Below are 27,754 nucleotides of genomic sequence, written 5' to 3' on the forward strand. Positions count from 1 at the left end.
GGCTCCCTGGCTCCCTAGCCGAACGTCTTTCCGCGGAAATATTTCAATTCAGTCTCAAACTGCTCCTCTCAGCTATTAGCCTGGACCATTGAGAATCTATAGACTTGCAATTCGGTGACGAGGGCGTTGTTGGCTCCCTAGCTTTCTCTTGAAAGCCTCTTTTTATCACCACTGCTTCTCTGGAGCTCTCAGTTCCAGTGGTTCACGGTAACCAGAGCATCTGATGGTACAAAAATTTCCCCATCTTATCCTGCAGCGCCACCACGCGACTCTGCGGAGTCTCAGGTTTTAAACAAAGCCAAGTAAGTTTGAGACAAAATATTAATTTATCTTGCGTGTTTGTTGATGACTCTGAATTATACTTTCTCCTATATTCCTATTTTCTTTTCTCAGTTTTGTTCTTGTGATGCTGTTACTATTCAGTCTTTAACACAATAAACCACAATCTCTAGAGCTGTGGTGGCTATAAAAAACATATTTAAGATATAGTCCCAACCTCAAATAAGATATGCTATCTCTGTGAAGACAACACAACTAAACAACTAAAACAACTAAAAATAGTTAAGAGGACCTTTTTATGTAATTGACTTAGTGAGCAAGAGGTTCCCAGGAAAATTGGAAATGGGAACCAAAGATCTTAGTCTTCTTTAGATATCAGCAAATATGCTTTGAAAAGACAATAAAGATAATGTCATGTATTTAAAACTGAACTGGTATGTACAAATAATTGTTTTGGGGAGGCTGGACATTTCAGGCTGAGTAAATGGTACTGTTTATTTAGGGATACTCCATAAGTGTAGTCGAAAGTAAGTGCTCAACCGTAGTGAATAATGTAAGACATGTCCAGTTTCTGTCGACATTTTTAAAAAGTTGAACAAACTAGAACCCAGTTTAGTTGTGGAACTGAATTCTGTTTTGTAGACCCAGGACTTCCAGAGACATAATTCTAAATTTATTATCATCCATTCATTAATTTTTTCAGCAAATATTTATTGAGCATACACTTTGTGTTAGGGATAGAGTGGTAAACAGACAGACATAGTTTCTGTCTTGAAAGATAGAGGCAGAAAAGTGGTCACACATTTAAAATAGAGCATAATGAATGCCATGATAGCAAAAGTTCATGCTAATGTAAGAGTATAGACGAGGGTCATCTAACCAGGATTTGAAGTAGAGGAAAGACTTTTCTGGAAAAAGTTAATTCTAATTTGATACATGAAAAACGAGTTTGAGTAATCCAAACAAAAATTGGGTGTGGGGTAAAATTTCCAGCAAACTAAAAACATGATTGTGCAAATCCAAAAATGAAAGAAGTATTTTGGAAGAACTGAAATAGGATCAGTATGGCTGAGCCATAGAGTAAGAGGAGAGAAATGGTGAGAGTTGAGATTGGAAAGATCAACAAGTATTTTGTAAGCCATGCCAGGTCATTTGGAATCTACATCAATAGAAATGTAAGATTATTAAAGTGTTTTTTTTGTTTTGTTTTGTTTTTTTTGTTTGTTTTTTTTTTTGCGGTACGCGGGCCTCTCACTGCTGTGGCCCCTCCCGCTGCAGAGCACAGGCTCCGGACGCGCAGGCTCAGCGGCCATGGCTCACGGGCTCAGCTGCTCCGCGGCATGTGGGATCTTCCCGGACGGGGGCACGAACCCGCGTCCTCAGCATTGGCAGGCGGACCCCCAACCCCTGCGCCACCAGGGAAGCCCTATTAAAGTGTTTTAAATAGAAAAGTGACATGACCGTGTTCTTGTCTTTCAAGAAGATCATCCTGTTTCAGAGTTGAAGATAAATCACAGAGGAGTTGAGACTAGAGGCAAGGGATGGATTAGAAGTTGTTCCATTAATACAGGTAAGAGATAATATTGCTGTCACCTAGAAATGCAGTTATAGAGTTGTATTAGAATGATAAAGATAAAATATACAGGATATGGTGATTAGACACAGAGTAGAATAGGAAGGAGTAAAAGTCAATGTACTTTTTTTCAGGCTTAGGGAACTGGGAGAGTGTTAGCGCTATTAATTGATAGAGTAAACACAGGAAGAGGAACATGTTTAGAGCTGGAGAAGACGTTTAGTTTTGAGGAATAGAAAATTTTAATTTAAAACATGTTGAGATTGAGGTGTCCATAGAGTATCCATATAAATTGTTAACATAAATGATCTTACATTATATAAATTAAGTTGAGGAAAGAGGTTTGGGCTGCAGAGACAAATGTGGGATTTATTGGTATGAGTGATGATTGAAGCCCTTTGAGAAAGAATGTAAGTTGTAGATTGAGAGAAGTACGTTTGAATTTGTGATTTCAGAGGTGCAGCTCTAAAAGACTACCATCTTTAGAAATTGGCCATGGTCATATAGATCTACTAGACTAAGGTAAAATTAGATGTCACTAGGGATGAAGAAGGCTAGAAACAGAGTAGGTCAAACTCCTGGACTCAGAACTGTGGCAAGGGAGGGACAGAGTAAAACTATAAAGTTATATTTGAAAAATAGCTTTATACCACTTCTTTCCCATGATCTTAATTAATTTAAAACCAACTGACATCCAGTTTGATTTTCTCATTAGATTTGATTCTCTCATTTGATGACTCATATGCAGAGACTATTTAGGCAGGAAGGTTTACTGATTTCTTTCAGCACTTGGAAGGTATCTTTCTTTTAGTTTCCATTAATACTGTTGAGAAATTGTCAACATGGAACATAGCTTTCAGTCTGTCATGTGTTTAAAGATTAAGTGTCTTTTTTCTATGACTTTTCTTTAAAAAGAAAAGTCTTTTGAAATTTGTCTTGTCTTTCTGAAATTTCACAATGATGTTTCCAGGTATGGTTATCTTTCATTTATCCTGTTAGGTTTACTTGGGTCTATTGAATCTGTGCATTAAGGTTTTCATCAATTCTGGACAATTCCCAGCCATTATTCTTTCTCATCTCTCCTGAAATTCTGGTTAAATATATGTTAAACTTTTTTACTCTGTTCTGCATTTCTAACCACATCCTCCATATTTTCCACCTTATTAACCCTCTGAGCTATATGTGGGATAAGTTATAGTCTGACCTATCTTTCGCTCCACAAATTCTTTATTTCACTGCATCTAGTTTTCTATTAAACCTTTTATTCAGTTTAAAATTTTGATTATCATATTTTTCAGTTCTAGGAGCTCTATTTGGTTCTTTCCTAATCTTTCACATTTTATTGTTTCTTGTTCCCTGTACATTTTCAGGTGTAACTTTTATTTCAGTTAAAGTTGTTAGCTTCTTATAGACTGTTTCTGATAATCAAAATATTTGAAGTGTTTGCAAGTTTATGTGTGTTTGCAAGTGTTATATGTTTTCTGCTGGCTCTCACTCATGGTGTCATGTTTCCTTGTGCGTGCAGTTATATTTATGTTCAAGTTAAGAACATAAAAATTATTTATATGAATAATTCTAGGATTAAGATGAATAAACCTTCTTTCATAGAAGGTCTGCATCATTTGGTTCTATCAGGATCTGGGAGCGCTATTTGTCAGTGACCACCTTAAATCAAGTTCAACACTAAAACTCAAGTTCCAGGCTGAAATTGCAAACAAGGGCTCATCCATTTCCAGTTTAATACTACCATAAAGGTGTCGTTCTGAGGATTCCGTATTTATTAAAGTGAGGGTCTTCTATCAGCTTCTCAGTTTGTCAGGCTTTGATTTCCTCCCCCATATACACCATCAAAATAGAGGTTCACATATCCCAGAATACCAATTGTTCCCAAGGAAAATAGTGGATTTGGGGCTGATTTTCTCTTTCTGAGTTACCTTTAAACATTAACTGTGACCTGACATATATTAGTGTTTTATTAGCTATTTTTTTCAGTGGAAGTGTTGGTGTACATAATGTATACCACCCTTATTAAAAAGGTAAATTCTCAAGGATATTGTTATGTCTTAAAATGACAAGCAAATTTTTAGCTTTCATGGAGTATGGGAAATTGATCTTATTGAGAGAATAGAGAAATAATGTGTTTTTTTTAAACCAACTTCATCTGATCAATACTAAATCAACTCTATAATGCTGCAATCAATTTAAACAATGTCTTATCATTGACATTGGTATAGCTCACACTTCTGTCTGCACTCCTATGTAGAAACACACATCTTCTTTCCTACATGTGTTCCTTCTTCTCTTCTTCCAATGTTTATATATTTGTATATTTCTATAAGTTTAAGATATTATGTATTATATGGATGTATATGGTATGTACAATAAATCTCAGGCTCTTTCATCCTTTTGAAACATTTGGAATTTATTCATGTGGTTGTCTGTACACCTAGTTCACTCCTTTTGATCACTGCATAATAATCCTTCACAAACATGTTCCACATTTTATTTATCAATTGCTTTACTGATGGATATGTAGATAGACTCCTATTCTTTGCTTTCCCAAGATGAACATTATCATGCACTTCATTTTGTAAAGCTGTGTAAGAATTTTCTGGCTTATATGCCCCAAAGTAGAATTGCTGGATCATAAAGTATGTACATACTAAATTTCATTAAATACTATTGAAACTCCTTCAAAATGGGGTGTATATGCAATTTCCTATGGTTCCACTTGATGGAAATTTGTCATCTTTACTAATGCTATGGGTATAAACTGCTGTTTTATCACGTGTATCAGCAACTAATGAGGTTGAATATCACTTCATGTTCTTCTCAGACTTTCTGTTTTCCCCTCTTTTGAATTTCCTTTACCTTTTGTCCTTTTAAAAATATTCTATTGGCTCTTCCGACTTTCTGACTTTTGCTATATGTAAGATTTATCTGAATAATCTAAATATTAATCCTTCTCAGTGAAAATGCTGCAAGTAGCTTCTCCCTGTCTGTCATCTGCTAGCTTGTCTGGGCTATCCTCTAGTTTTGAGGTAGTAATATTTGTCAATTTTTATCCTTATTGTTGGCACTTTTAAAACCTTGTTTAAGAAATCAAAATCAATAATAAGGTCATAAAGACATTTTTACTTAGACTTGTTACATTTTTTCCAATTAAATATTTCAAATTCACCTCTTAGATCCACATGAAGTTTATTTTTATATCACATGAGATAAGGATTTTGTTCCTTTATATAGTGAGCCAGTTTTCCCAATAACATTGCTAAGTAATCAGTCTCTTACCCCCACCCCAAGTGATTTTGACACCTCTTCAATCATCACCAAATTTTCTTATATAAAATATCTGACCTTGAATTCCATTCTATCTGGTAGTGTACAAGTTTGTTTCTGTATCATTCAAATAGGATATTTTGTTATCTACTCTTACTCTTATGCATAAGAAGCATAAGCTTTGCTTCTAATGACTCTGAGAGATAAAGAGGGCCCAAACATTCTTTTTCAGGATTGTACTGCTTAAATGTCTATTTAATAAAATTCTCACAACTAGTAAATATCTGTTGCAACACAAAATAAGACCAGTAAAAACTGCATGAAGCAAAGAAAAAAATTCCTAAAAAACTGGAATTTGTTTTACCCATTTCACAATGTCAAGCAAAATTGCATTTTACTACATCATCTAGTCTATAATATTTAATTTTATGAGAGAAATCACAGAAATGTATATGCACAGTAGCTCTATATCCACACTACATTCTAGTTACCAAAGTGTCCACTGAACTGTACACTTATAGATTGGAGACATTATAATTTGGAACACCATGAGACATCTATAAACCATTAATATAGACCCATTCCTTCTTTATGAACATCTGAGAGAGGCCACAAAGTATTAAGGATGTTTTTATATTTACTTTTTAAAATCAATAGAAAAGTGAACCTAATTTATTTCTCTACCAGTTTGAATTTTCATTTTAATTTCTTAAGAAGTTTTTATCTGTACTCTTCTGATGGAGGAGTATTTACTCAAGATGATACCATGAACGTATGAGTTACGTAATGAACAACATAAAATAATACAAATTTAAACCAGCAAATGTGGTATATTGAAAGAAAACAAAATAGCAACATAAAATCCCGGAACATTATAAGACTCTTCCCAAAACAGCATCAATGACAACAGTAAAAAAAAGGAAAATTACTTAAGAAATCAATAATTTTCAGTGTGGTCACTTTTATCTTGTCATAAAGTGAATTCTTGAAAAAAACTATATAACAAAAAACAACAAGTAAGATACCCTACTACTGAATACTGGAGAGGTGGCACTTTTACCCTTTGTGATGAAAATTTTCAAAGGGAATAGTGCAGTAAAATCCAATATACTTTCCACCCAGCTTCAACAGCACTTTTTTTTAACATATTTATTGAGGTATAATTGCTTTACAATGGTGTGTTAGTTTCTGCTTTATAACAAAGGGAATCAGTTATACATATACATATGTTCCCATATCTCTTCCCTCTTGCGTCTCCCTCCCTCCCACCCTCCCCATCCCACCCCTCCAGGCGGTCACAAAGCACCGAGCTGATCTCCCTGTGCTATGCGGCTGCTTCTCACTAGCTATCTACCTTATGTTTGGTAGTGTATATATGTCCATGCCTCTCTCCCGCTTTGTCACAGCTCACCCTTCCCCTCCCCATATCCTCAAGTCCGTTCTCTACAACAGCATTTTTAATTTTTGCTGTATCTATGCTTTGATGAAATGTCTAGAAGTAAATTACATACATTGTGGCATTTGCTCTTAATACTTGAGTTTGCACCTCCAAATAATAACATCGTCTTGCATAACTATGCCATTATCAGAACAAAAAATTAGCAATAACTCCATTAATATGACATTTTGACCAAATATATGAAAAAGCAGAACACAGATTATTTTTCCATGTCATTATAGCCACAAATAAAGATTTTTAAAGCAACTGTGAGGAGAACATGAGGAATGATAATGCATGCAACTACCGTCCAACGTAAAATCTATTACAGATTGACAAAATAGATCCACAGTTTGCCAAGAATGACAAAATATTAGAAGTTTAAAGTAAATTATTTTATTGAATGTTGAATCCAACGCTATTCCTAAAGTTCTCATTTTCTCCTATATGCCTACCAGTGTCTTGGACTGGAAGATTAGGGATAATCGGCTTCAGAAATTTAAACTCATTCGTCCCAGTACCTCCCTTGAGACACACCTCGTACTGGTAGCTCTGGGACAGGGTCCCCGTGCCGCTGACGTCCACCAGGTGGCCCGGAAAGGGGCCCTCGGGCACCGAGCAGCGACCCACCGAGGCCGTCCCGCCCCTCCTGCACAGCCGCACCGCGACGAACAGCAGCACCGAGAAGACGAAGAGCGACGACACCGACGCCAAGGCCACCACCAGGTAGACGGTGAGAGGGGCGGCCGGGGCCGCGTCCGCCGCTTCCGCTTCGGATGCCGGCAGGTAGGGCTGCGAGAAGCCGTCCACCAGCAGCACGTGCAGCGTGACGCTGGCCGAGAGCGGCGGCTCGCCGTTGTCCTTGACCAGCACCAGCAGCCTGTGCTTGGCCGCGTCGCGCTCGCTCAGCAGCCGGGCCGTGCGCACCTCGCCGTTGTGCGCCCACACGCCGAAGAGGCCGGGCTCCGTGGCCTTGAGCAGCTGGTACGACAGCCAGGCGTTCTGGCCCGAGTCGCCGTCCACCGCCACCACCTTGGTCACCAGGTAGCCCGCCTCGGCTGCCCTGGGCACCAGCTCGGTGCAGGGCGCCGAGGCGTTCTGCAGCGGGTACAGCACGAAGGGCGCGTTGTCGTTGTCGTCCGCCACGAGCACGCGCACCAGCGCCTGGCTGCTGAGCGCGGGCGAACCGCGGTCGGCGGCGCCCACGCGGAACTCGAACGCCCGCAGGGCCTCGTAGTCCAGGGACCTCAGGGCGAACAGGTGGCCGTTGTCCGGGTTGATGGACACCAGGGAGGCCAGGGGCACGGGCGCGTCGAGGGGCGGCAGCAGCGAGTAGGTGACCTGGGCGTTGGCGCCCGCGTCTCTGTCTGTGGCGCGGACGCTGCCGATGTGCAGGGCGGGACTGTTGTTCTCGCGGACGGACAGGGTGTAGGAGGTCTGGGTGAAGGCGGGGGCGTTGTCGTTGACGTCGGACACCAGCACGGTTATGTTGTGCTCGGTTTTCAGCCTGGGGGTTCCCATATCTGTGACGGTGATGGTGATGTTGTACTCAGCTCTTTCCTCTCTGTCCAGTGCTTTTTCTGCAACTAGAGTGAAAAAGTTCTTGAAGGTCCGTTTCAGAAAAAATGGGAGGTCATCTTGAATAGAGCAAACGACCCTCCCATTTTCCCCAGCGTCTTGGTCTCGGACACTAAAAAGAGCCACAAGGGTCTCTGAGGCGTTCTCTGGAATTATCTTTGTAATTGATGACATGGTCACTTCTGGTGGATTGTCATTTATATCTATTACTTTAACCAGAAGAGTGCATTCTTCCGAAAGACCCCCACCATCTGTTGCCTGAATATTTATAATGTGTGACTGTATTGCTTCAAAGTCCAAGTGTGATCGCAAATGAACTTCCCCAGATAGTGGATTGATTTCAAATGTTTTACGAATATCTTCTGATGCATGAAAAAATGTGTAAGATATTTTCCCATAGTTTCCTGCATCCAAATCCTTAGCAGAAATGGTGATAATCCAAGAGCCAACAGGTGTGTCCTCCAGGACCTGCACCTCGTAGAGCCTCTGAGGAAACTCTGGGGCATTGTCATTGATGTCCAAGACCTTGATGAGGACCAAAGTTGTCCCAGACCTGGGCGGGGATCCACCATCCAGTGCTATGAGTGTTAATCTGAGCTCAGGCTCCTCCTCATGGTCCAACGCTCTGTGCAGGACTAGTTCAGGGTATATCTTTCCATCACCACTGTCTTGAATTTTAATGTGGAAATGAGAATTCGGGCTAACTGTGTAGTTTTGGAGACTGTTGCTTCCTACATCCAAATCTTGGGCACTCTCCATTAGGAATGTGGTTCCAATAATGGTACTCTCTGATATTTTAATAACTATTTCCTTGTCAAGAAATGTAGGGGAGTGATCATTTATATCTTTGATATGCAGCTCAGCCCGAAAAAACTGTAAAGGGTTTTCCAGTACCATCTGAAAATGCAGAACACAGGGCTCCGTGGAGTCACACAGCTCTTCCCGGTCCAGTTTCTCATTTACGAGCAAATCCCCGGTCAGCAAATCGAGGTGCAAATGCTTTTCATTATCATCACACACTACCCGCGCCTCCCGCGAAGAGAGCTCCTCCACCCCAAGCCCCAGATCCCTTGCCAGATTGGCCACAAAAGAGCCAATTTCTGTTTCCTCTGCCACAGAATAGCGCACAGACTCAGGACCTGCCTGAGACAATCCCAGTAAAACAAAGATAAACAGAACTTGCCTTTTCCGCAGAACGAGTGCCCCTCTGATCTCCATGGTTTCTTCAAGAAACCTCTTTTGTAGAAAAATTTAAGTTCAGCTCTAATTTTGCAAACTGAGGCTCTGATTCTTTTTTTAGTTGGAAACTTCTAGAGAGTATATAAACCTCCAGCAGGTCTGTAGGTGAAGCTCCTTAATATCTCTCTTTTCAGTGGGTTGGATGTTCTCTGTTCCCGTGAATAATGGAGCCCACAGTGTTGTAGAAGCACTCTTTTCATCTTATCCTGCAGCGCCACCATGTGTCTCTATGAATTTTTTCAGTAGAATTTTTTTTTTCTCTTTGAACAAGTAATTCATAAATTCATCTGGAGTATTTTAAAGCAAATCCCAGACATCACGTATTTTTACCTCTAAATACTTCACTAAGTATCTGTAATAGATAAAGACTTTAAAAATATATACTATACCACTATCACAATCTACAAATTTAGTGCTGGTAGCTTAATATAATTTATATTCAATCTGTGTTTGTTTTTACACATTTTCCTCCAAAATATGTTTTACTGTTGGTTTGTTTGAATCAGTATTTAAACAAGGTTCATGAAGTGCACTGAATTATCACTGTTTTGAATGCCCGACAAGAGGAACCATTAAAATGTCCTGAACTGAAGAAATGATATTTTTATTCAGGGTATTGAGTAATTGCAAATATATCCTCCCCTACACTCTTGTAAACACTTATAGATTTCAGTCGATTATAGTTAGTAATGTCATTGCTTTTTTCACTTGTATATTTTTAAAAATACATATCTGCGTCTTTATGGAGCTCACAGTCTAGAAAATTTGTCAGGCAAGTAATTAAAATATGCCAGAATGTATGCACAGGTAAATAGTAATATATAAATACCAAGAACGGACATCTTATACCTAGGAGACAGCATTGCATAGTGGTTATGAACATGGATTCTGGAACCAAAATGTCTACATTAGAATCCTAGTTCTCCTACTCACTATCTTAAGTCTTGGGCAAGTTATGTACCTCTGCTTCCTTAACTGTAAAATAGGGGTAATAATAGTGTTTACCTCGTAGGATTATTATCATAGGAATCTAATGAGTTAATTTTTACAAAGTGGCTAGTAAGTGCTTGTTAAGTGCCTGTTAAAATAAGTAAAATCTAATCCATATTTTTGGACATCACTGAAACCTTTCCTAAGGTATTGAACTACAAGTTGTGATCTGGAGGAGCCATTCAGGAGAAGGTTTTTTTTTTTTTTTTTTTGCGGTACGCAGGCCTCTCACCGTTGTGGCCTCTCCCGTTGTGGAGCACAGGCTCCGGACGCGCAGACTCAGCGGCCATGGCTCACGGGCCCAGCCGCTCCACGGCACGTGGGATCCTCCCGGACTGGGGCACGAACCCGTGTCCCCTGCATCGGCAGGCAGACTCTCAACCACTGCGCCACCAGGGAAGCCCAGGAGAAGTGTTTTGAACGGATATTTTAAGGAAACTGGGAAGTTAAATATGCCTCAAGCTTTAAACCATGGAAGGGGGAGAATGTTAAAATGAGGTTGGGGGAAAGAAGCAGAGTAAGGACATAAACAATTATATGAGTTATAGCATGCATTTTAAAATTTATCCTAAAGGCACTTATAATACAATGTAGGATCTTAAACAGTTGATTAACATAATTATACCTGCAGTTTTGAAAAATCAAAATTGGCTGAAGTATGATAATCAGTTTCAGGGGGAATAACTGGAATCAGAGAGACCAGTTAGGAGGTGATGGTAGCCTGGATGAAGGTAATACTAGTGTCGATAAGGAGAAGCGGGGTGATTAGAAAGATATTTAGAAGATAAAAATATTTAAGACCCAGTGATTGATGGCTTGCATGGGGAGAAAAAGTGGAAAGACTCAAGGATAATGAACACCTCTCTGGGTTGGGTACTGATGGTTAGTGCGTCATTCACTAAGACAGGGAATGCTGGCAGAAAAAAACAACAACCAAGATTGAAATAGAAAAAGATAAAGTTAGTTTGGGACATGTTGGTATTGAGGTAAGTGTCTGTGGAATGTATGTGTGTGTGTGTGTACATATATAACAGAAAACAAATCTGGGCTGGAGATATGGACTTTGAGATTCATCAGCATGTACAGGCATACCCCAGAGATATTTTGGGTTCCATTCCAGACCACTGCAATAAAGCGAGTATCTCAATAAAGTGAATCACAAATTTTTTGGTTTCCCAGTGCATATAAAACTTATGTTTACACTATACTGTAATCTATTAAGTGTGCAATAGCATTATGTGTAAAAATAAAATGTACATACCTTAACTTAAAAATACTTTATTGCTAAAAAATGTTAACTATCATCTGAGACTTCAGCAAGTCGTAATGTTTTTGCTGATGGAAGGTCTTGCCTTGATGTTGATGGCTGCTGACTGATCAGGATGATGGTTGCTGAAGGTTGGAGTAGCTGTGGCAATTTCTTAAAATAAGGCACCAATGAAGTTTGCTGCATCGATGGAGCCTTCCTTTCATGAACAGTGTCTCTGTAGCACATAATGCTGTTTGATAGCATTTTACCCACAGTAGAACTTCTTTCAAAATTGGAGTCAATCCTCTCAAACTCTGCCGCTACTTTATCAACTAAGTTTATGTAATATTCTAAATCCTTTGTTGTCATTTCAGTAATCTTCACAGCATTTTCCCCAGGAGTAGATTTTATCTCAAGAAACCACTTTCTTTGCTCATCCATAAGAAGCAACTCCTCATCCATGAGAAAGTTTTACCATGAGATTGCAGCAGTTCAATCACATCTTCAGGCTTCACTTCTAATTCTAGTTCTCTTGCTATTTCCACCACAACTGAAGTTACTTCCTCCACTGAAGTCTTGAACCCCTCAAAGTCATGAGGGTTGAAATCAATTTCTTCCAAACTCTTTAATATTGATATTTTGATCTCTTCCCATGAATCATGAATTTCTAATGGCATCCAGAATGGTGAATCTGTTCCAAAAGGTTTTCAGTTTCCTTTGCCCAGATCCATTAGAGAAATCACTATCTTTGGCAGCCAAAGCCTTATGATATTTATTTCTTAAATAGTAAGACTTGAAAGTCAAAATGATTCCTTGATCCATGGGCTGCAGAATGGATGTTGTGTTAGCAGGCATGAAAACAACATTAATCTGGTTGTACATCTCCATCAGAGCTCTTGGGTGACCAGATGCATTGTCGATGAGCAGTAATATTTTGAAAGGAATCTTTTTCTGAGCACTAGATCTCAACAGTGGGCTTAAAATACTCAGTAAACTATGTTGTAAACAAGTGTGCTGTTACCCAGGCTTTGTTGTTCAGTTTAAAGAGCACAGGCGGAGTAGCTTTAGCATAATTCTTAAGGGCCCTAGGATTTTCGTAATGGTCAATAAGCATTGGCTTCAACTTAAAGTCACCAGTGGCATTAGCCCCTAACAAAAGAGTCAGCCTGTCCTTTGAAACTTTGAAGCAAGGCGCCTACTTCTACTCTCTAGCTATGAAAGCCCTATATGGCATCTTCTTCCATATTAAGACTATTTCATTGACATTGAAAATCTGTGATGTAGTGTAGCCAACTTCATGAATTATCTTAACTAGATCTTCCTGATAACTTGCTGCAGCTTCTACATCAGAACCTGCTTCACCTTGCATTTTCTCATCCTAGAGACAGCTTCTTTCCTTAAACCTCATGAACCAGCCTCTGCTAGCTTCAATTTTTTCTTCTACTTCTTCCTCACTTCTCTCAGCCTTCATAGAATTGAAGAGAGTTGGGGCCTTGTTCTGTATTAAGCTTTGTCTTAAAGCAATGTTGTATCTGGTTTGATGTTCTATCCAGGTCACTAAAACTTTCTCCATATCAGTAATAGGCTGTTTCACTTTATCATTCATGTGTTCTCTGGAGTAGCACTCTTAATTTCCTTCAAGAACTTGTCCTTTGCATTCACACTTGGCTGTTTGGTGCAGGAGGCCTAGCTTTCAGCTTGTCTTGGCTTTCAGCATGCCTTTTCCACTAAGTTTAATCATTTCTGTCTTTTGATTTAAGGTGAGAGACATGTGACTCTTCCTTTCACTTGAACACTTAAGGCAAATTGTAGGATTATTAACTGGCCTATTTTTAAAAAAAATTTTTAATTAATTTATTTTATTTTTGGCTGAGTTGGGTCTTCATTGCTGCGTGAGGGCTTTCTCTAGTTGCGGTGAGCGGGGGCTACTCTTCGTTGAGGTACGCGGGCTTCTCAGGCTTCTCGTTGCGGTGGCTTCTCTTGTTGTGGAGCAGGGCTCTAGGCACGTGGGTTTCAGTAGTTGTGGCTCGCGGGCTCTAGAGCGCAGGCTTAGTAGTTGTGGCACACAGGCTTAGTTGCTCCGTGGCATGTGGGATCCTCCCAGACCAGGGATCAAACCCGTGTCCCCTGCATTGGCAGGTGGATTCTTAACCACTGCGCCACCAGGGAAGTCCCTTAACTGGCCTATTTTCAATATTGTTGTGTCTCAGGGAATAGGGAGGCCCAAGGAGAGGGAAAAAGATGGGGAACATCTAGTTGGTAGAGCAGTCAGAACACACATTTATCTATTAAGTTCACTGTCTTATATGGGTATAGTTCATGGTGCCCCCCCAAACAATTACAATAGTAACATCAAAGATCACTGATCACAGATCACCATTATATTTGTTTTATTATAACAAATATAATAAAATGAAAAGTTTCAAATATTGTGAGAATTCCCAAAATGTGACACAGAGACATAAAGTGAGCAAATGCTTTGGAAAAATGGTGTCGATAGATATGCTCATTGCAGAGCTTTGAATTTGTAAAAACTTTCAATTTGTAAAAACACACAATATCTGCAAAATGCAATAAAGTGCAATAAAATGAGGTATGCCTGTGTATGGTGTTTGAAACCATGAGATCTCTACGAGAACCAAGCAAAAGTGTGTCAAATAATAGAAGAGGCTTAGCACAGAACTCTGAGAAACATCTTCATTTAAAGGAGAGGTAAAGAAGCATTTTATTATTATTTTTTTTTGCGGTACATGGGCCTCTCACTGTTGTGGCCTCTCCCGTTGAGGAGCACAGGCTCCGGACGCGCAGGCTCAGCGCCATGGCCCACGGGCCCAGGTGCTCCGCGGCATGTGGGATCTTCCTGGACCGGGGCATGAACCTGTGTCCCCTGCATTGGCAGGGAAGCCCAGGAAGCATTTTTTTAAAAAAGACAAGGAAGATGCAGAGTTCAGAATCATCGAACTAAAAGCAAATAGCATTTCAAGGAGATGAGGAAGATCAACAGTAGCAAATCCTTCAGAAAACTCAAGAAAAATAAGTATTAAAATGGTCCATTGGATTTAAGAAGATGGTCATTGTGGAGGAGTCTGATAGATGTCTGCCAAAATCTGTTCTCCTTTTCTATATAGTAATAGAACTGTACCCAGGCACATGGTGACTCAGCCTTCCTTGTAGTTAGGTGTGGCTAATTAAGTTCTCACAGATTGTGAACAGAATTTTTATTTGCTACCTCTGGGTCTGGAATGGAAGACATCTGTATGTGTCTCTTCCCTCCTAGCCAGCTAGAACCCAGATGTGGCAGTGACCCAGCTACAAGTCATGTAGATTATACACTGAAACAGGGAATGTAAGAGGAATTACTTGGAACAAATTTTGGTTCCAGAAGGACCATGAGGAGCAAAGCTGCCCTATCTACCCAATCATTTACATTGTGGCTGGTACAAGAAAGAGATACATACTTTTACAAGCCACTGTGTAGTTGTGCTGCTCTATTTCAGTAGTGTAACCTTACCTAACTTATACACAAATCTTTGATGCGCTTTACAATAGCAGTTTTCAGTAGAGTGGTTGTGATAAAAATTAGATTTCACTGGGATGAAAAGTGAGAGGGATAAGGAAATAAAAATGTCAATCCTTTTGAGAAATTTAGCTGCAAAAGAAAGAAGTAGATTGGTATCTGGAGGGGAATTTAGACTCAGGAGGGTTTTTTAAGCCTAGAGAAATGTTTTTAAATGCTAATTTGCAGTATTGAGTAAAGAGGCAGAAAATTAAGATACACAAGAAAGGATGTAATCAATGTGAAGCCCCTAGAAAGTGGTCAAAATAGGATCCAGGGATCCTATATATGAAGGCATTGGACTTAGGTGGAAGGGACCTCAGCAGAGGAAATTTTCCAAGTACATATGCTATCAAGAGTATAGGTTTGGGGACAGGAAATTGAGATAATTCCCATCTGATGGATTCTGTTTTCTCTTTAAGGTATTAAGCAAGTTCGTCTGCTAAAAGGGGTGTGTAAGTAGTAGGGTGAATAGTTTAAAGTAAGATAAGTAGGTTTGAAGTAGTTGTTATGGAGAATAAAAGAGAAAGCTGATTAGGAAAATACAAAAAGATTTCTTGATCTTGAAAGCCCAATTAAGTTTGGGTGTGATAAACTTAGTAGCAATAGTATTGATAATTTTCTAAGTTTGTCTTATAGAGTGCAGCATCCCGGGTGTAAGAGAAAAGAGATAACTATATTCATCTCATGTGGAGTTTCATCAGGTGGTGAAGGAAATCCTAGAGTGAAGGCAAGTTGAACAAGAGAATTGAGAATATGAGCATGAAGTGATTGGGAGTGCTAAACAGGGAGTCAGCTGGATGGGAAGGAAATTAAAACAGGAGGGGGTTGATAGGTGGTAGTAGCATCATGGAATGGAGGTCATGACAAGGTCAAAGACAAGATGTGATAGGAGTAGCAAGATGAGAGGGCTAAAGGCATAGAAGGTTGTGTTCTCAGAGGGAGAGATCTGAAACCATATTTCATAGAAAGAACAGTTCTGGGTAGTGAAAAAGTACAGCATGTAGCCAAGGCACTAATGACAACTGGAACAGAGGACTGAGAGGCCATGTTATATTAATCAGTGGATGCAGGAATGCAGTAGTAGGATAGGGACTTGAAGTAGAAAGGAAATGAGGAAAACAATGTGTTTGTAAGTGAAAATGTCCTTATGTCCTTTCTTTCCCATACTCTTGGCAAATTCCAACCTAAAGTGTTATTTTGTTCTTATTGGTAAGGGTTTTCAAGAAAATCATTTCTGGGAGGCTGAGCAGTCTCTTGCATCTCCATTTTGTAAGTGACCTCTTCCCATTGGACAACTTATAGTCCTTTAATATAAAATTGGCTGATACAGTTGGATTCCTATGCACTGGTTTATATTTAACTATAAATAAGGTATCTGAAGCATAAGAGCAAAATCTATTTTTAGCAATACATTGTAAGATAACTGGTTGGTTTACTTATATCTGGGCATCTGAGCTCCTGAAGGCCTGGCCTCTCTCCATTAGAGTCAGGAAACACATAGTTCTTTCCAGAAATAGGCAAGTCCTCCTGTTCAGATAGCTGGAAAAACTCTAAGCAAGAGGACAAGTACCTCGTCCTTTTCTCTGCTGTTGTGCCTGTTAGATTTTCTGCCTGAGCTGTTTAAACTGCTCTTTCCCCCTCCCCCATTATAGATGAGAGAGACCAAGCTTACTGGGGAAACAAGCTGCTAGAACACTCCCACCTTGGTTGTTGACAGCTATAACTGTATATCTCTTTAAGCTAGTAGTCCTCCATCTTTTCCCCACTAAGAACAGTAAACACAGGAGGTAACCTTAATACTTAATTTTGATTAATTAATATGAGTTTTTGTTCTCTATATAAGGAAGCTTTCATTTAGGGAAGAAGAACTTACTCCAAGTTCCACTTCTGAAAATAGAAAATTAGAATTTAGTTAGCCTGCATGGAGAGACTTTTGTTCCCTCCATTTTTCTTGAATTCAAAGAGTAATTAATTAGTCCACACAGTTCAAAAGAACTGGTGGTGAAAATTTAGCATTCAAGGGCTGTAAACATTAGATTATTTTGGATATGTTAGAGCAAGAGGTTTGACTTCCAGGCATTATTAACTGACTAATACCCAGTCCCTCTATAATGTTAAGATTAGAATATCTTCAAGAGGCAGTGCGTGGCATTGACTCCAGTCTGTGGTCCCACCTCAGGCATAAAAGCAATCATTTTACTCACCCTCATGCACCTCCTCTTTCTCATGCCTACTCTCTCTCTCACACACACACTTCCTTTCCTTCTATACCCTTACTTATTTTGCTCATCTACATTTTCCTTCCACAACACACAGACTTTAGACTTTTTGATGAAATTCATTGGAAAGATCCTCCCCCAACAATGAAGGCTTTCTCTTCTGTAATATAGTCAGGTTACTAAAGGCAAGAGTGGTTGGTTGGTGCTTGTACAGCATGAAACAAAACTTCCTCCTACAATGACTTGAAAAAAGTTCGAAAATTAGAATGTTAAAGGACTATCTTTTCATACTTTTCAGTACTCTACAAATATCTGAGAAAAGTGGTTTTGAAACTTTGGATTGCTACCCATTAGTAGGTCATGAAATCAATTTAGTGGATCATGACCACATTTGAAGATTAAACAGAATGGAATAATACAGGCAATTTCAGATTGTATCACAAAAAAGCTAAGCACTGTTCACAAAACATTTCTTTCATATAAAACATGTATGTTATATAATATATACAATATAATTTTTCAGTTGCCTGTGATTTTTTAAAGTTTGAAAATTAGTGCCCAGTGTATATATATTAAATTCTGGGATAACACAGGAGGCAAAAAATTATACACATTAGCAAACAAGTCCACTCTACAATAAACAAATGATTACTTGGGAGCCTGTATTCAACTAGGTTGCATCATACCTTTGTAACATTAATGAGACATCTGGAAAATTATAACTTCATATTCCAGTATTCTGTGGGTGGCCACAATATTAATGTGTCTTCAGAATAACCCTCCAGGATGAGTAAAGAAGAGACACTAAGAAAATTGCCTTCTGCCCCATTCTAACAAGGTGTTTATGATTGTATCATAGGACATGATTTTTCAGGTATATTTTCAGCAGTAATAAACATTTTAAAATGTTAACTAAAACAGTGGTGAATTTAAAGAAAGAATGACATTTCTGAATAGCAACCATTATTCAACCACAAGAAAAACCGCAAGAAAGAAAGAAAATGAAGAAATACTTGAACCCTTGAAATACTTTGAAAGTGGTCTGCTTTATTTTATCATAAGCATAATTGTGAATGAAAGTTCAACTGGAGAGAGGGCCATGAGCAAAAACTGATTTGGTGTTATTATTTAAGGAGGCAAATTAATTACAAATTAAGACCTCCTTGGTTAGAGAATAAATTGCTATCTAACTACAACCACAGGTAAAGATAAACATTCACTTAAAAGTAAAGGTGGGGAGAACATGCGAAAATATAAAAGTAACATCAGTACAACTTCAAACACACACATTTTGGGGGAAATAATGTTGGTATGGAAGTGCCACAAAACAACATACCTATGAGATATAAAAGTTAATTATGGTCACTGAATATTGAACCCAAAGCTGTTGTAGAAGGTACGATTTTCTTCTATTTCTTTCCCAGGGCATTGGGGCGGGAGGTTGGGGAGAATCGGCTTCAAGAATTTGAACTCATTACTCTCAGAGCCTCCCGTCAGACACACCTCGTACTGGTAGCTCTGGGACAGGGTCCCCGTGCCGCTGACGTCCACCAGGTGGCCCGGAAAGGGGCCCTCGGGCACCGAGCAGCGACCCACCGAGGCCGCCCCGCCCCTCCTGCACAGCCGCACCGCGACGAACACCAGCACCGAGAAGACGAAGAGCGACGACACCGACGCCAAGGCGACCACCAGGTAGACGGTGAGCGGGGCGGCCGGGGCCGCGTCCGCCGCTTCCGCTTCCGGGGCCGGCAGGTAGGGCTGCGAGAAGCCGTCCACCAGCAGCACGTGCAGCGTGACGCTGGCCGAGAGCGGCGGCTCGCCGTTGTCCTTGACCAGCACCACCAGCCTGTGCTTGGCCGCGTCGCGCTCGCTCAGCAGCCGGGCCGTGCGCACCTCGCCGTTGTGCGCCCACACGCCGAAGAGGCCGGGCTCCGTGGCCTTGAGCAGCTGGTACGACAGCCAGGCGTTCTGGCCCGAGTCGCCGTCCACCGCCACCACCTTGGTCACCAGGTAACCCGCCTCGGCCGCCCTGGGCACCAGCTCGGTGCAGGGCGCCGAGGCGTTCTGCAGCGGGTACAGCACGAAGGGCGCGTTGTCGTTGTCGTCCGCCACGAGCACGCGCACCAGCGCCTGGCTGCTGAGCGCGGGCGAACCGCGGTCGGCGGCGCCCACGCGGAACTCGAACGCCCGCAGGGCCTCGTAGTCCAGGGACCTCAGGGCGAACAGGTGGCCGTTGTCCGGGTTGATGGACACCAGGGAGGCCAGGGGCAGGTGCGCGTCGACGGGCGGCAGCAGCGAGTAGGTGACCTGGGCGTTGGCGCCCGCGTCTCTGTCTGTGGCGCGGACGCTGCCGATGTGCAGGGCGGGGCTGTTGTTCTCGAGGACGGACAGGGTGTAGGAGGTCTGGGTGAAGGCGGGGGCGTTGTCGTTGACGTCGGACACCAGCACGGTTATGTTGTGCTCGGTTTTCAGCCTGGGGGTTCCCATATCTGTGACGGTGATGGTGATGTTGTACTCGGCTCTTTCTTCTCTATCTAGTGTTTTCTGGGTTACTAAGGTGTAAAAGTTCTTGACTGAAGGTTTTAGAAGAAAAGGAAGGTCATCCTGGATGGAGGAAATAGTTTTCCCATTGTTCCCAGAGTCAGGATCTGAAACACTGAAAACAGCAACTACAATGTCAGGGGAGTTCTCTGGGATGGGAGTGGTGAGTGCAGACACTGTCACTTCTGGAGGATTGTCATTCACATCCACTACTTGCAGGAGAAGAGTGCATTTTCCTGAAAGACCTCCCCCATCAGTGGCCTTGATGTCCACTTCATAAGACAGAACTGTTTCAAAATCAACTTTTTTTCTCAGTCGAATTTCACCTGTCATAGGATTTACCTCCAAAGTTTTACTAATATCTTCTGAAGGCTGAAAGAATGCGTATGATATTTTCCCATAGACTCCACTGTCTACATCGCTGGCAGAGACAGTGACAACCAGGGAGCCTACGGGGCTGTCTTCGGGAATATGCACCTTGTAGAGGGACTGCTCAAACTCAGGGGCGTTATCGTTAATGTCCACCACTTCAATGCGCACCTGGGCGGTTCCATACCGAGGCGGAGAGCCGCCATCCAGCGCTGTCAGGGTTAATGAGATTTCAGGCTCCTCCTCCCGATCCAGCTCTTTGTCCAACACCAGCTCAGGGTATTTTCTGCCATCGCTGCGATTTTGGGTTAGAACCCGGAAATGGGAGTTGGGGCTGATTTTATAGTTCTGAACATTGTTGCTGCCTACATCCAAGTCCAGAGCATTACTCAGAGGGAATGAAATTCCTATAGGACTGTTTTCCGGTATTTTTAGAAACATTTCTCTTTCAGTGAACACGGGGGAATGGTCATTTATGTCTTTCACTCTCAGTTCTGCCTGAAATATCTCTAACGGTTTTTCCATTAATACTTGGAAATGTAGTATGCAAGGCTCACTCGGACCGCATAGCTTCTCTCGATCTAGTTTGTCATTTATGAGCAAATCCCCAGTCTGAACCTTGAGCTGCAAATGCTCTTTGTTCCACTGGGAAATGATCCGGGCACCGCGGGTGGACATCTCTGTCAACCCCAGCCCCAGGTCTTTTCCTACATTTGCCACAAAGGAGCCTCTTTCTGTTTCTTCCACTACTGAATAGGGCCCCAACTCTGCGCTCGCCCCATACATGCTCAGCAAAACAAAGAAAACTAGGACTTGCCTTTGTCTCGGATTGTGCATCCATCCAATCTCCATTGCTCTTTCCTGAAAACTGAGTTCACAGGAGCTTCATATATGCCCAGGATCCTGGTAGTCCGGTCCTGCAGTATAGCAGGTCAGAACTATGTCTCTAAATACAGTTTTAAAGAGGTTTCACGCACATTGTACTCTGACTGAGAAAGCTGTTCTTCAGCTTCCAGGCAGTGTGAAACTGGCTGGATCCTGGAGCTACGTCTGCAATTCTGTTTCTCACCACCTTAACCTGCAGCGCCACCATGCGTTCTTACTATGTCTTATCTTTTCTGGTTTAACGTTGGATGCAAAATTCTCCTAAATGTAACACATAGGCTGTGTCAACCGTGTTCTGTAACATGAAACACTTAGTTCTATTTTCTTGTGGTTTTTATGAGTTCAGAGAGAGCTGTGTTGTTACACAGGAAGAGTACTAAGAGCAAACTTTCATTATGTTGACTGTTTAAAGCTGTTCAGGGTGAATAATTAAATAAAATAATTTAATTAACATTTAAGCTGAGAAGAATATAAATTTAGAAGAAAAATATTTCTGAAATAATATGGGAACAGTTTCACAAGTACATTATTTTCATGGTACATGTTATAGAATTACAGATGAGTGGACACTGCAAAAATGCAATCAGTGATGGTTCTAAAGAGAGTATTTTATCAACGCCTTATTAAAGAGTAGATTACTTCCTCTTCTTTCCAACACCTAAGCCTGAGGACATGTGTTTTTGAAACTTTCAAATTATTGGAAAGTTATTTCCCAAAAAGGCAGTCTAAGGGTTAGGCCTGCCATGTTTGGGGATTTTTTTTTATCATGACAAGAATAATTTCTGTTTTATTCCTTTTAAAAGACAGGTTTAATGAGATGTAATTCACATACCATACAATTCACTCGTTTAAAGTCTACAATTCAGTGACTTTTAGTATATTCACAGAGTAGTGCATCCATCACCACAGTCAATTTTAGAACATTTTCATCATCTAAAAAAACCCCAAAATACTCTTTAGTTCAGATTTTCCATTTTTAAAATTTAAATTGAATTCCAGTAAAGATTCATAATGTTTTTATAAATCCAGTGTTTTTGTTAACAATCTGTAGAACAATTTTTGATAAATACCTTGTCTGGGGTTAAAGCATTCAATCAATGGGGTCTAAACTTCTGTTATAAAGGTCTTTGTATGCCTTCCTTTGGCCACAGGTCGTCCTGCTAGACCAGATAATTTTCTTCCAAGCTACCTGCGGTAGGCAGAATAATGGCCACCCACCGAAAGATGTTCATGCCCTAATTCCCCAAATCTGTAAATATGTTATCTTACATGGCAAAAGAGAATTCACAGATATAAGTAAATTGAGGACCTTGTCGGGGGTAGGTTATCCTGGATTATCTGGGAGGGACAGAACCTTTCCTGGCTATGGTCAGAGGGGTGATTACACCCCTCTGTGATTACAGAAGAAGTGGACTAAGAGAAACAATGTTGCTGCCTTTGAAGATGGATGAAAGGGGCCATGAGTCAAGTACTGTAGGCAGCATCTAGAAGCTGGAGAAGAGAAAGAAATAGATTCTCCTCTAGAGTCACCAGAAGAGAATGCACCCCTGGTGACATCTTGAATTTAACCCAGTCATACCCATATCAGACATCAGATCTACAGAACTATATAGTAGTGCATTTTTATTGTTTTAAGCAACCAAGTTTGTGATAATTTTTAATAGTAGAAATAGAAAATGAATACATAAGCATGAAATTTCATGCACCCAGCATCTGAGTCAACAAAAATTCATCACTGTACAAAATTGGATTATCACAGCAAATGCTGAAGAATGTCTGATTCGGCTCTTGTGAGCCATCCTTTCAGAATAAAGTCATTTATGACCCTCTAAATCTTTTTTCAGCATAATTTTTAAGAGGCGTTGTCAAAGACATATGGTTAGTTTTAATAGAAAATAACTGGAGCCTATCATCTTTATTTCTATTTAATTTCCAGAATCTCTAAATTATTTAGTGATAAAAATTCCTCCACATCATTGCCTATACTTTTCTGAAATTAGTTATTTCATTTAGAGCTAATACTAGAATAGCAACTGCTTTCAAATAAATAGTGCGCTAAAATGAATACAGTATATTTAATTTGAACAAGGGACTTACAGAATGTATATAATAAACTTTCAAAAAAAAGAGAAAATATATATTAGGACTGAGAGAAAAAGACTGAAGGAATAGTACAAAAAAACTCAAGAAATACAACCATAGGGTAATTCTACTCCCTGTTTAAGGCCTTCATTTCTGCAATTATGAATGTGATATGTTGAGAAGGTACAGGAAGGTAATCAGGCTGATAAGATCATGATGAAGGTCAATTGTGGTACTCGACCCAGCTTACTTAGGTCAGTGCTTCTGTAAGAACTTTGGGTTTATTGGTCCAGAGCAGTGTGATCTCTGGTATAGAAACAAAATCAAGCTACAGACTAAAAGTTACATTTCTATATAGGAGTTCAATTCATGCAATAGAAGGATTTCACTTCCTTGGTTAGGAAGACAATGCCACCAGTTAATGCCTGCTGTGATAGCGTACTGGTTAAGAACTGGAACATTCCATTCAAGTAGACTTAGAATATATTCCAAATTTTTCCTTTTATTACTTCAGAATTGTGAACAAGTAAAAGAGGAAATAACATGCCAACTTCCTTAGGGTTTGGCAGAGGATTAAAAAGATAATGAATGTAAAGCACTCTGTACTCTTAAGTAAATTAGAAATCAAGGAAAACTTGACAAAGATCAATTAGATCAAACTACACACTTAAGATCTGTCCATTTTACCGTATTATATAACATTTTAACAAAAAGTCTTACTGTGAAAGCATTAGGATTGGATTCCACTGGAGGTAGCACAAAACTAAAATGATGGTGGCTTAAATGAGATAGAAGTTCCTTTATTTCTTATGTAAAAAAAGCTCAGAAGTGAGCAATCCAGGGATGACATGGTAACTGTGATTATCAGGGGTCCTCATCAATCAGTTTATTCTATACTGATTGTCTTGGTCCATTATTTCCATCCTTAGTGTTGCTTTATGGCTCAATATGACTGATTGTGTTCCAACCAAGACTCCCACATTCCAAGCAGCAAGAAGCAGGTAGAGAAGGACAAAAAGGGACCCCTTCCTAGATGAGTCACCTCCCTTTTAATGGCCTTCTTGGAAGTCTCTAACAACATTTGCATATACATGTAGTCAAATGTCCTGTTTTAGCTGCCAAGGAGCCTGGGAAAACGTTCTTTTGACTAAGCACACTAATGCTCTAAATGAAATTTGGAGTGTGTTACCAAAGAAGAAAAGATGAATGGAGATTGGATAGCTACTGCATTTTCTGTCACAATATGACCAATGTTTCTCAAGTGGGAAAAGCCAATTTCCTACTATGCCCTTTCATCACACTGGATAAACACAGTGTAGCTTTTTCTCCCCTTTTACACCAGGGAAACTAACTGGAAAGCAATTACAATAACTATATTAAAACTAACACTGGTATATTAATGAATATACAATTAATAAGAGAAAATAAGAATAAAGTGCTATGAGAGCAGAATAAAGTAAGAGCCAAATTCTCACTGTACCAGTTCTCTCTCCTTCCTGATTGGGCATGCTTCAGTGTGTTAGTGCAGCACTGCTCTTATGTACTTAATGGTTTAAAAACTAATAAGAAAAACTCAAGGAAATATAACTGATTATATAGAATTAATTTCCCACTGTTTTTTTTCATAACACATTTCTAAGCTATGCCAGAAAGAACCTGTACATTTATTGACTTCAACAGTGTTTTGAGACGCAAGATTTAGGACCATTAATCTTCTTACAGTAATGAAGAAAAGATAGCTTTCTTTAAAACAAAATTTGCAAGCAAGTTTAGTGTAGTTTAAAAGTTCATGATAGGTTGCCAGAAAAACCATCACCTTGAAGTATCATCAATTTAAAATATATGGAACGTGAAACACAATTGCTGTCACTGAATACTGAAACCAAAATCTTTCCTAAAGTTGGGGGTTTCTTCTATATCTGGGCCAGGGGAATGGCCCTGAAAGTTGGTCACAATTGGCTTCAGAAACTTGAACTCGCTGGTCCCAGAGCCCCCCTTCAGACACACCTCGTACTGGTAGCTCTGGGACAGGGTCCCCGTGCCGCTGACGTCCACCAGGTGGCCCGGAAAGTGGCCCTCGGGCACCGAGCAGCGACCCACCGAGGCCGCCCCGCCCCTCCTGCACAGCCGCAACGCGACGAACACCAGCACCGAGAAGACGAAGAGCGACGACACCGACGCCAAAGCCACCACCAGGTAGACGGTGAGAGGGGCGGCCGGGGCCGCGTCCGCCGCTTCCGCTTCAGGGGCCGGCAGGTATGGCCGCGAGAAGCCGTCCACCAGCAGCACGTGCAGCGTGACGCTGGCCGAGAGCGGCGGCTCGCCGTTGTCCTTGACCAGCACCACCAGCCTGTGCTTGGCCGCGTCGCGCTCGCTCAGCAGCCGGGCCGTGCGCACCTCGCCGTTGTGCGCCCACACGCCGAACAGGCCGGGCTCCGTGGCCTTGAGCAGCTGGTACGACAGCCAGGCGTTCTGGCCCGAGTCGCCGTCCACCGCCACCACCTTGGTCACCAGGTAACCCGCCTCGGCCGCCCTGGGCACCAGCTCAGTGCAGGGCGCCGAGGCGTTCTGCAGTGGGTACAGCACGAAGGGCGCGTTGTCGTTGTCGTCCGCTACGAGCACGCGCACCAGCGCCTGGCTGCTGAGCGCGGGCGAACCGCGGTCGGCGGCGCTCACGCGGAACTCGAAGGCACGCAGGGCCTCGTAGTCCAGGGACCTCAGGGCGAACAGGTGGCCGTTGTCCGGGTTGATGGACACCAGGGAGGCCAGGGGCACGTGCGCGTCGAGGGGCGGCAGCAGCGAGTAGGTGACCTGGGCGTTGGCGCCCGCGTCTCTGTCTGTGGCGCGGACGCTGCCGATATGCAGGGCGGGGCTGTTGTTCTCGCGGACGGACAGGGTGTAGGAGGTCTGGGTGAAGGCGGGGGCGTTGTCGTTGACGTCGGACACCAGCACGGTTATGTTGTGCTCGGTTTTCAGCCTGGGTGTCCCCGAGTCCGTGACGGTGATGGTGACGTTGTATTCTGCTCTGGTCTCTCTGTCTAGCGGTCTCTCTGTTACTAGGGTATAAAAGTTTTCCATGGAAGATTTAAGGAAAAAAGGTAGATCGTCCTGAATGTAGCAACTTATTTTCCCATTCTCTTCAGAATCAAGATCTGAAACACTGAAAACTGCAACCACAGTCTCAGGAGAGTTCTCGGGGATCTGCCTGGTAAGTGCAGACATGGTGACTTCTGGAGCATTGTCGTTCACATCCATGACTTGAGTCAGAACGGTGCATTTCCCAGAAAGACTTCCAGTATCTCTGGCCTCGATATTGACCTCATAAGACTGAGTTGTTTCGAAATCAAGTTGTTTTTTCAGTCGAATTTCTCCTGTCATGGCGTTGATCTCAAAGGTTTTGCTAATCTCTTCTGAAGCCTGGAAAAGTGAATAGGAAATCTCTCTATTGACTCCTATGTCTATATCCGTAGCAGAGACTTTGACAATCAGGTAGCCTATGGGACTGTCCTCGGGGATCTGAACCCTATAGAAAGGCGGCTCAAATTCAGGGGCATTATCGTTGATGTCCATGACTTCGATGGAGACCTGAGCAGTGCCAAACCGGGGTGGAGAACCGCCATCCTGAGCAGTGAGGGTTAACCTGAGCTCAGGTTCCTCCTCCCGATCCAGCACTTTGTCCAGCACAAGTTCCGGATATTTCCTGCCATCGCTGCGTTTGCGGGTGAGGACCCGGAAATAGGAGTTGGGACTGATGGTATAGTTTTCAATATTGTTTCGGCCTACATCCATGTCCTGAGCGTTCTTCAGAGGAAACTTAGTCCCAGGAGGACTGCTCTCTGATATTTTTAGCAACATATCTCTGTCCATGAACACCGGAGCATGGTCATTTATGTCTATTACCTGTAGCTCAGCTTGAAAAAACTCTAAGGGATTCTCTAGCAACACCTGGAAACGCAGCATACAGGGCTCTGTCTGACCACACAGTTCTTCGCGGTCCAGTTTCTCATTTAGCAGTAAATCCCCAGTCTCCTGATCGAGCTGCAGATACAGTTTGTTTCCTTTGGAAATGACCCTAGCTCCCCGCCTGGAAAGTTCCCCCTGCCCCAGACCCAGGTCTTTTGCTAAATTGGTTACCAAAGAGCTCCCTTCAGTTTCCTCCACCACAGAATAACGCCTAAATTCAGAGCCCGCCTGAGCTAAGCCCAAGAAGAAAAAGAAGAAAAAGACTTGCCTTTGTCTGCAAATGAGCTTCCTGCCAACCTCCATTGTTCTTGCTCGGTATAGCCTCTGGCGAGGGTGGTTCCGCTGAGCTGTAAAGGCCTCAGTACGTTTCTGAGACTGTAGTTATTCCACAAGGTACTTCAGAAATATTCCAGTGAGTAGTCCTTTACAGAGGACCCAGTCCTCCTTCTGTGGCATCCAAGCTTCTCATGGGCTTCCAGGCTCTGCTGTTGAGTTTTGCCTGTTAATGGAG

General features: G+C 41.6%; 2 protein-coding genes across 2 annotated transcripts; both read right to left on the reverse strand.

The window, feature by feature from the left end:
• Nucleotides 1-6,965: 6,965 nt before the first annotated feature.
• On the reverse strand, nt 6,966-27,546 carry LOC309958904 (uncharacterized protein; the record flags this gene model as incomplete). Its single annotated transcript, XM_082835031.1, has 2 exons — nt 6,966-9,370; nt 25,158-27,546. 2 exons carry the CDS (start codon nt 27,544-27,546, stop codon nt 6,966-6,968), a joined length of 4,794 nt encoding a protein of 1,597 aa, XP_082691157.1.
• Nucleotides 18,766-21,165, reverse strand: PCDHB16 (protocadherin beta 16; the record flags this gene model as incomplete). The annotated part of the gene is made up of 1 exon (XM_082836874.1): nt 18,766-21,165. The coding sequence occupies one exon, from the start codon at nt 21,163-21,165 to the stop codon at nt 18,766-18,768; it is 2,400 nt and encodes a 799-aa protein (XP_082693000.1).
• Nucleotides 27,547-27,754: the final 208 nt, after the last annotated feature.

The sequence above is a fragment of the Leucopleurus acutus genome, assembly GCF_964270905.1.
Source record: "Leucopleurus acutus genome assembly, chromosome: 3".
Lineage (NCBI taxonomy): Eukaryota > Metazoa > Chordata > Mammalia > Artiodactyla > Delphinidae > Leucopleurus > Leucopleurus acutus.